Source organism: Nuphar pumila, chromosome 1, assembly GCF_984573655.1.
Source record: "Nuphar pumila chromosome 1, dmNupPumi1.hap1.1, whole genome shotgun sequence".
Taxonomy (NCBI): Eukaryota; Viridiplantae; Streptophyta; class Magnoliopsida; order Nymphaeales; family Nymphaeaceae; genus Nuphar; species Nuphar pumila.
In genome coordinates, this window is record NC_143249.1 from 88,476,706 (window position 1) to 88,486,109 (window position 9,404).

Genomic DNA, 9,404 nt, shown 5'->3' on the forward strand with positions numbered 1-9,404 from the left:
GCGATACTGACCAAGAAAGCAGTACCCCCGTTCCGCAGATACTTCTGAACTTTAAACGACGAAATCATACGACTATCTCGAATAGGTCGAGCAAGGCTGATCTCCAAAACCGGACGATCAAGAGGGCACAAAACCACATTGCCTTCTCTGCACAGAACTTGAGTATGATACTCAAACAACCAATCCATGCCTAGAATGACATCAAACTCTGTCATGTCTAGCAGGATCAAGTCAGCTAGAAAGTTCTGGCTTGCCACTGACACCTCCACGCTCGGGATGTATAAAGTACACAAGGATTGGTCGCCAGTCGGTGTACGAACTTCCAACGGATAATTCAATAACACAGCAGACATAGGCAAAGAACCAGCAAATCTCGAAGCTATGAAAGAATGCGAAGCACCACAGTCAAACAAGGTAAAAGCTGCATAACCAGCTATTGGAATAGTACCTTGGACCAACTCTCCCTTGGTCACTTGCTCGATAGTGGCTGCGTAGGCACGCCCTGCCACCGTCCTCTGCTTACTCGTCTTCTGCTGGGAAGATTGCTGCGGTGGGTACGACTGTTGTTGTTGCGGCTGCTGCTGCTGCTGAGGAAGTCACTGAGGTGCTGGCTGCGACGTTCCTGGCGTGTTCCTCCTTAGATCGTCGGACTGCTTCTTCCCACAATCTTTGATGTAGTGGCCCATCTTGCCACAATAGATGCATCCCCCGAGGTCCCGTGGACACGGTCAGCCAGGATGATCCATCCGACATTTTGGGCAACCCGATGCTGCCACCATCTGTCTCTACTGCTGCTGTGGCTGACGATTCTGTCATTGCCGGTTGTTGTTGTTGCGGTTCCTCTTTGCTGGCGGGGCGGACTTCTTTCCACCCGAATTCTGCTGAAATAAACACTTCTTAGACCAACTCTTTTGGCCTTGTTGCTGCTGGTTACCCTTGGACTGCGGAGTCTTCTGGGATTCTGTCCACTCCTGCTCCAGAAGTGTAGCCGTCTCCAGGGCTTCCTCTAGAGTCGAGGGAGAACGCGTGAACACTCTCAGGCGTACGGCTAACTTCAATCCACAAACGAACTTCATCGCTCGTTCCTTATCGGTCACGTATACGTGAGGGCAGAAGCGCATCAGGCTTCTGAACCTCGTGATGCAGTTCGCCAGAGTAGAGTTCCCCTGCTGAAGGTCGAGGAACTCCTGCATCTTTCGGCTGCGCTCGTGGGTAGGAAAGTAGGCCGCGTAGAAAACCTCAACGAATTGCTCCCATGTGACTGCACCGCCTGCGAACTTAACATCCAAGGTAGTTGCCCACCACCTCTCGGCATCCTTCCGGAGCCGATACGTGCCAAAATCTACCTTCCGATCATCACTGACCTGCAACACCCGAAAGATCCGCTCGATCTCTCGTATCCAGTCCTCGGCTGCCTCGGGTGAAGACCTTTCATCGAAGGAGGGAGGGTTCATAGCCATCAACTGCTTATAGGGCACGGCTGTCGCTGGAGATGGAGAGGGAGTAGGAACCGGAGTCTCTCGCTCCTGAGAGGTCCGCATGTTCTCTCCCATAGCACGCATGGCCTCGGCCTGCCTGCCCACAACCTCCGCTAGGTTGCTCACAGTGTCCATGATACGATCGCAACGCTCGCGCCAAGCCATCTTAACAAAAGAAGACACGTATAAGCAAAGAGACAAGTTGAAGCATAATTTCATTACTTGAACTAAGGAAAATATACATATGTCCAGTACAGGCCAAAATTACCCTTCTACAACAGGGTTACAAAGCATAAACCTCCGCAACAATGCAAAAACAAGGCAAATCTACAAAATGAACACTGACTCAGTGTTCCAAACACACATGTTCTCATCTGAACAACACAATCACCGCTGCTTACGAGTGTAGTAGTTGCGGTAGGTGTTCCGATTCCCGTATTGTCTCTGCATCGGACGAGGAGGAGCAGCAGGTGTGTACTCAGTTGGACTCACTGCCTGAGACCACGGAGGTGAAACTGGCGTGTACTCGGGCGAAACAAAGTGTGAGTAGTAAGCTGGCGTGTACTCGGGAGAACCTGGTGCAACCGGTGCATCTCCCACTGGGTCAACTGCTGACTGTGCCTGACCGCCCTCAGGAGCCTCATTTTCCTCAGTCTCAGCGTTACCCATCGCGAGTTCATCGCCCAACTTACGCTGACACTCAACCTCAATATGCCCCCTAAGGCCACAGTAGGGGCATATGCTCAAAGCACGAGGACAAATTTGTCCCGCGTGATACTGGTCACATCTCCCACAAGGAGGTGCCGGATGTGCAAGTATCCGGGCACTCCGCACAATCCGCTGAACCGCTTGATCGAGCGCCTCTATGCCTCGAATCAAGTCGATAAGAGCTAAGAGCATTCGCTCATTCCTCGAATCAGCAGGCATCTAACAAGTTATGTAACTAATCAAGCATGCAAACTACATACTCCAGAAATCATTAAAAAACAAATGAAAGCAATAATTCAGAACATACTCACAGTGCGATGGACAATGCACGCAGAAGTCTTGGACCACACTTATAAACTGCAGCTCTGATACCAATATCTGTGACGCCCCAAACCCCGACCTTGTAAAAACCTTTGGTTTTTTAGCAAATTTTTTTTTTTGAAGGGATATACAGAGTGAAAAACAACTAGCGGAAGTAAAGGAGGGAAACAGGGACAAAGCAAAGGTCGCAAGTCTGAGCGAGCCATAGTGAGAAAACCAAACCACAAGCTAAGTAAAGTATTTTTCATTTCCACAATAGTTACAATGATACAAAAATGAGACTGGGTACAAAAAGGAACAATCTCACAAAAAGGAGAGGTACAACCCCTCAAAACCCCAAAACCAGAAGAAGCCCAAAATCTGCTGCAAAGTGTGGGTCTCAAGGCTCCTGCTGTGCATCGTCGCATCACCCTGCGTCTACTCGTCACCTGTATCGCCATAAAACGGGGTCAGTACTCTTGCGAGCTGGTGAGAGAAACCATCCATACATTTTCATTTTTAAGGAAAAACAGAAAGTAGGCAGCATGATACAAGTATGCTAAGTACTAGACTATAACTATCATGATGGAACAGTTAGAAGCATTTGAAAAAAAAGTACAAGTGCGTGTCAGGTAGGTTCACGTGCCACAAGACTGTAAAACTACAAGTAAGTAACAGTGCAGCCACTAAAGTAACAAAACAGAAACTGGACAACAGAAGGTAGCAGCTAAGAAACAGAGTAGGAACCAACCAACAGAGTGTAGCAATGGAACAAAAGTGTATACTGCTCTAAAGTAACAACTACAGTAAGTCAGTCTATTCGGTTAGTCCTTATGTTCATCTTTTTACCTCCTTCGGGTATGCGAAGGAAAACCCTCAAGTTCTGTGAGTCATGCACCCAGCGTCGGTTATTCAATTTCTAATGTGGTAACCGGGGATGCTACAGAACGAGAAAACCACCTGCGGGTGACACGCAGCCAGAAGAAACCTTTCGTAGGGGTAAAGGATTGCAATCCGTGTGTGAACACCCCAAATTTTCCAAAATCTTTTAAATATTCCCCTTTTGCCCCTGATATCATTTCCTAAGCAATTAAGTCACTTTTTAAATATAAATTCCAATACATTTCTCAAGTCTTACTGAAATTAAATTCATTTTATATGTCTGACTTGGTTTCGGATCTGGATCCATTGTCCAGATCCAAATATGAGTCTCATTGTCCAAATTTTAAATTAAATTTACAGAAAATACCAAAAATAGTTTTTTAAATAGCTCGGACAGTCCATCCGACATCCGTTTGGATCCATCACGTTGTATTTCTCGATTCGAGTGTCAAAACTTGAACATTTTTCTCAAAACCTGGGTCCAAACCCCTTTTTTTTAAAGAAATTTTCCCGACATGATATGAAATTCTCAGAAAGATACTTTTATAAATATTTCTCAGAAAAATACAAAAAAAATAGTGTTTAATCTTTGTTTTCTCGTAAAATCTTAGATTTTCATTCCAAAAATACAAAAAAGATAAAATATTGAACAGAACAAAAAAACAAAAATAAATAAAGGAAATTGCAAAAAAATGGTTTTTGGAAACCCGCTTTAGAAAAAAATCTTTTTATAAAAGACCTCTTTTTAAAGTAAAACCCTTAAAGTCGAGTTAGGGTTTCGGGGGGGGGAGACCCTCTCGAGTTCTCCCTCTGGCAAAAACCCTCTTACGACTTCTCCTCTCCAAACAGCCACACGCCCCCATGTGCGAGCTCCTCCATCTCCCGATCTCCGTCCATCTGCAACAAACCCCCAACCGCATCCTCCTTCTTCCCCTTTAAAAGAGGCAAACGAAAACCCTTCTTCGGACCGCGTTTCACCCCACCATGCTCCTTCTTCTCCTTCTTTTTCTTCTCCTTCTTCACCTTCCTATCTCCCCTGATTCTCCTCAAGTAGCAAGTTGAAGACCCGTCTTCACCATACCACCGCATCTCCGTAAGTTGTTCCCTTCCCTTTTCTATCTGTAACTCTAATTTTTCTTGCGTCCTTTTGCTGATCATTTCATTACCGCACTATGGATAGGGTTCGAAACGCTCACAGCTATTTCGGCCCATCCCTGTGCTACAACAAACAGAACATACACGTTCCTACATTTCTTTTATTTTTCCCTTTTGCTATTTGTTTCTGAAATTCTTGTTTCTAATATCTGCTTATGCTGTAATATGTTAGATCCAGTAATGCCTTTATCGATCCCCTTTTTTTTTTTTAGTTTCTGTTGATTTTGTTCGATTGTTTGTTTTCCCCTTTTATTTGTGACACATCTCGTTGATAAGTTCTTACTTATACCTAGTTCATAGCATGTCATTTAACACATTATTTCATTCATTTTTCGCTCCAGCAGCTCTTTGTTGAGCTCATTTTAGTCGATGTCCTGTTTCAATAGGGTTTAATGGCATTTTGATCATCGGATTGTGGTTCGTATGACAGTCTCTGTTTATTTCCAGTATTTTGTTTGAATCCGTTTCTGTTCATTTTCTGAAAAATTTTGTTTATCATCGACCCATCCAAGTCCCTTGTAATGTTGAGTTGCGCGTTGCAATCCATGCCTGGGTGACATTGCTGGAATGTTCCTATTCCCAATTTATTTTGGATCCCTCTAATATCTGTAATTTATTTAGCAGTTCATGATGTACAGATCTCGATTTAATACCCGTTTACTTTTGTTCATTGATGATGGGCTTCATTATGTTAAAATTAATTGTTGTATTATCGAGTTTCCATCTGTGTTTTATGGTTTGTCTTTGGCATCAATATTGACTTTCTATCCATAGCGTTCATTTCGATTCCGTGTTCTTTCATCATCATCCTGTATTTAGGGATGGTCTCCGCAGTAAGGTCCAATCTGATCTAGTGTCCGATCGGATTTACTCTATGAGATTCTATCGCATCATTTTAGCTTCCCGATCGGATGACCTCTTGTTTTCAACCAGAAATTGACCATCTCATTGACAATATTCTGGGTTTTAGTGTTAACGTGGAATGCCACTACTATATCTTCCTCATTCAAAGAAGAAGTTTAGTTTCTTGAGGCAGGTAAGTCCGTGAGCAGGGAAGGCTTCCCAGCTGGTTCTCAGTCCAACACTGTTCGAACCTCTATCTCATTTCTCTATGTTACGGATTCGGATCTAAGATTTGATAAAACTGAAGAAGGACTTACTGAAGATGATTGCAATGCTTGAAGGTTCTGATCCACCTCATAGATCCAAAGAGGCCCTGTTCTGGGTAGTAAAAAAAAGAAGAAACATCCCTGTAAATGCTGATTTTCTTGTTACCCAGCTAAGAAATTACTCCTTCTCCCTACTTATTGGTACCATTGATCAAGGACATATACATAGCAGGTATTTACAAGGCGTTCTACAAAGAAGGATGATACCTTCGTCTAGAGTATAACTTGAGTGGCCCATTCTGTAACGCCCCAGATTTCCAAAACAAAGCTAAGTTAAAATTTTCATGAATTTCTTTTTTTTTTCTTTGCAGCGGAACTTAGAAAAGCTTTTAGAAGCGGAATCAGACGATAATGAGTCGTCAGTTTTAGAAAACTCCGAGCACGTTGCAGGTATGTGGCCAAGCAACTCATTGACCACCAAAGTGTTGCATTTTATCGAAAACATATGTTTATTACAACACTACTGCTTAGGAAAGCAGTGTAGGTTCAATAAAAAGGGAAGCAGTACAACTCTGTCTAGAGAAACCCTGGAACTCGATGCCGCCTTGCTCCGCATATCGCCACGCAGGTCCAACACCTGAAATCCCCATAAAACGGGGTCAGAACCACTGATGGTCTGGTAAGCATGCAATCATGTAACCATTTAACTCAAGCACGATAATGACCACTCAGGGTCGCAATGCGCAATAACGACGCTCGAGCCTCCAAGACTTGGCGTATATCGCAGGAGCCTCCTCAGGGCTATGAGTTGAACATCCGCTCGAGTCTTCATGACTTAGAGCAAGCCTTTTCAGGGCTGTAATTTGAATAGCCGCATAAGTCTCCACGACTTAGCCATGACCTCTTCCGGGTCTCAAAGTGATGTCTAGCTCAAGTCTTCATACTTGGCACATCCGTATCCCACGCATCCAAGGACAACTCCTCGAGTTTCGCTTAGTCGTGTGGATACAACACGGGTCTTTGCCCAGTCGGTCTAGTAGTATACCGAACATGACACCTTCACAAAGGTTATGCAGGACTGACTCAACACGTCATCCACTCATACATTCAAAGCATCGCTGTACCTAATCTAATGCATTGTTTCGATAATTAACCGCTCCCGCCTTTGGTACGCAGGTAGAGCTATTGTCCGGGCATCAACGCGACGTTCTGGGGGTTGATTATTCTATGTATTTTAGATACCCCAGAGGCCTGTTGACCCTATCCATAGTAGGGCAGTGTGTTTCAACTGGGAGAACCCTACTAGGCCCATATTCGGATGCATCCTCTACTTGCAGTAGTTGGGTTCAATCCTTAGATCTTAAGGATAACCACGACCCCAAAACCCATGAGTGACTGAGGCCATCGTGGACTCTATCAGGTCCAAAGTATAATACATGTCACTCAAGGCTGTACCATCACTGTCATTCCACAGTGAGCATAATTCCTGAAGGGGTCTGCCAGTCTTACAATTACTTGGACAGAATCTGCATGCCATTTAGGCAGCCCGTGCTTTCAGCACTACGGGAGTATGTACCCGACCCCATTCAGTCTTCCCCAACACAGTCATTACTGAGGGGGTACCCCTAACACGATCTTCAACCGCGGGGTATGTGCGACCTTAAGTCTTATTCATATGCATGCAGAACACCGCTCTTTGGCACTTCGGCCACCACGAGCATCACACCTCTTTGGGTGGAAACAACACACTCTGGCTCTTCGGCCCTTACGAGTCTGGTTGTGTAACCGTTCTCAATGAGCATGCATATGACTCGATCTAAATAGATCGGCTACTCGGCGTATTTTTACGCAACGAGTCCAAACCTAGCCAAGGCGCAACCTCTACTCCGGCTCAGCGGCCCTTACGAGCAAGGTGCCCTTGCAGGCACAAGGATACGAGCCGATCTGGCATCGTTCCATCAACGGACATCATTATGCCGTTCCATTGGTTCTGGCAGCTCTTCTGCCAACCATTTCGTCAGCACCTCCCCTGCTCTACCGGCAGTGGTGCGACGAACCCTTCTACGTTGTAGAGGCAAACCATGAACTGGGTAGCACTCTGCTATATGTCAGAGTATCCTGCTACGTTCTTTCTGAGCTATTCTTAGCTTCTTCAGAAATTTCAGCAGCACTTCCTCTCTTTTACGGAGAAAGCGTGCGTTTCTTTTATCCATTTCAGCGGCATCTCCCCTCTTTGGTAGAAAATCGCCACGCTTAATTCGGGAAATGGATGCGCACCGTTGTGCGTACTTTGCATCCATCAAGGTTGCAGGAACCCTTGGCCATAGCCAGGCCATACGAAATTGACTTAGTCATTACGTAAAGAGCATTTTGCCAAAAACCGAAGCCTTTCCAATAGGGGCTTCATTCGTCAAGCAGAATCTTGAACGAGGAGCGGTCAAGGAATCGCATGGGCGATTTGGAGTTTGATCTCCATTTGAACGCTCATTTATGCGCTATATATGTAGTATAAGCAGAAGCCTGTGCTTTATACAGCGGCGGCGTAAAGAAATGCATATACTATTGTTCAGGGTGTGTAACTGAACGAAATATTCTACATATATAACAAAGCAGAAGCCTTGGCATCGTTCGACGCGACGGCGTAAGTAAATACATTGCAGAAAGTAGGAGCCTTGGCATCGTTCGACGCGACGGCGTAAGTAAATGCATAATCGGAAGTGCAGTAATCAGAAGTACAGAAAACAGGGAGCCTTGGCATCATACGACGCGACGGCAAAGGTAAATTACATAGCCTGTGCGATATAAGACGCGTCGGCAGAATCAGCAGATATACACCTAGATCTGTATCCAACGATAGTTACGAGGCGAGCGAGTGAACACCGAAGTGTCCTAGAAGGCTCAATCAAGAACTAGGGTGAGATACTATTTTTGAAGAACGCATATACTGCGCATTCGAACATATATATCCGACGATAGTTACGAGGCGAGCGCGTGAACACCGAAGCGTCCTAGAGGGCTCAACCAAGAACTAAAGCAAGATACTACTTCAGAAAGTATATTCTATATACAAACAATCAAATACTTGAGAGAGATGGATCAACGAAGCGAACTTACTTCAAATCGTGGAAGAAACGGCTCCGGGTTGCTTCTTTGGCTTCGAGCCTTCCTTCGAGAGGTCAGACTAAGTCAGATGAAGCTGACTTAGTTGAGAAAGAGGTAGAGCAGGTCAAGCTACTCAACCTAAGTGGTTTGAACCAAACAGGGTTCAATCCAAGTCAACTGGGTTCAGCAGGTTCGAACTCAGCTCAAGTAGGCTAAGTCTGGGTTCAGAAATCCAAACCGGAATCTGGACCAAAACGGACTTTGACTTTGACTTTAAACCCAACTAGGTTCAAGTCAAGTCAACTAGGTTTGGACTAGGTCAAGTGGGTTCAGACCCAGGTCAGGTGAGCTAGGACCAGGTCAGGCAGGCTCAGACCAGGTCAGGTGGGTTCAGGCCAGGTCAGGTGGGCTCAGACTCACTTGGGCTCACTAGGGGAGGTTTAGGAGAGAGAGAGGAGGCAAGAGAGAGAGGGGGGGTCGAAATTATGAGAAGAGAGAGAGTGGGGAGGGCTATTTATAGCCCAAGCCCACCTCCTCTTGGGAATTTTTATCCCCCTTTTGCCCCTGAGCTTTATTTTAATTCCAGGAGGTTCCTTTTGAGGTGGGGCCCACTAGATATTTCCATAGGATATTTTGTGGGTCCCACAAGATATTTTCTGAGGAATATTTC

General features: G+C 45.3%; 1 protein-coding gene across 1 annotated transcript; it reads right to left on the reverse strand.

Annotated features, from left to right (window-relative positions):
- Window positions 1-231: 231 nt before the first annotated feature.
- Window positions 232-1,460, reverse strand: LOC149849056 (uncharacterized). The gene is made up of 2 exons (XM_090006811.1): window positions 1,054-1,460; window positions 232-379 (listed from the first exon to the last, which is right to left on the reverse strand). Exons 1-2 carry the CDS (start codon window positions 1,458-1,460, stop codon window positions 232-234), a joined length of 555 nt encoding a protein of 184 aa, XP_089862937.1.
- Between the last annotated feature and the right edge of the window lie 7,944 nt (window positions 1,461-9,404).

What these genes read in the sequence shown, in the direction of transcription:
- LOC149849056 (XM_090006811.1), bottom strand. Translation starts at nt 1,460, where the DNA reads ATGGCTATGAACCCTCCCTCCTTCGATGAAAGGTCTTCACCCGAGGCA. An exon ending in AAGTTCGTTTGTGGATTGAA is followed by an intron (nt 380 to 1,053) that starts GTTAGCCGTACG and finishes ATTCTTTCATAG; the next exon opens with CTTCGAGATTTGCTGGTTCT.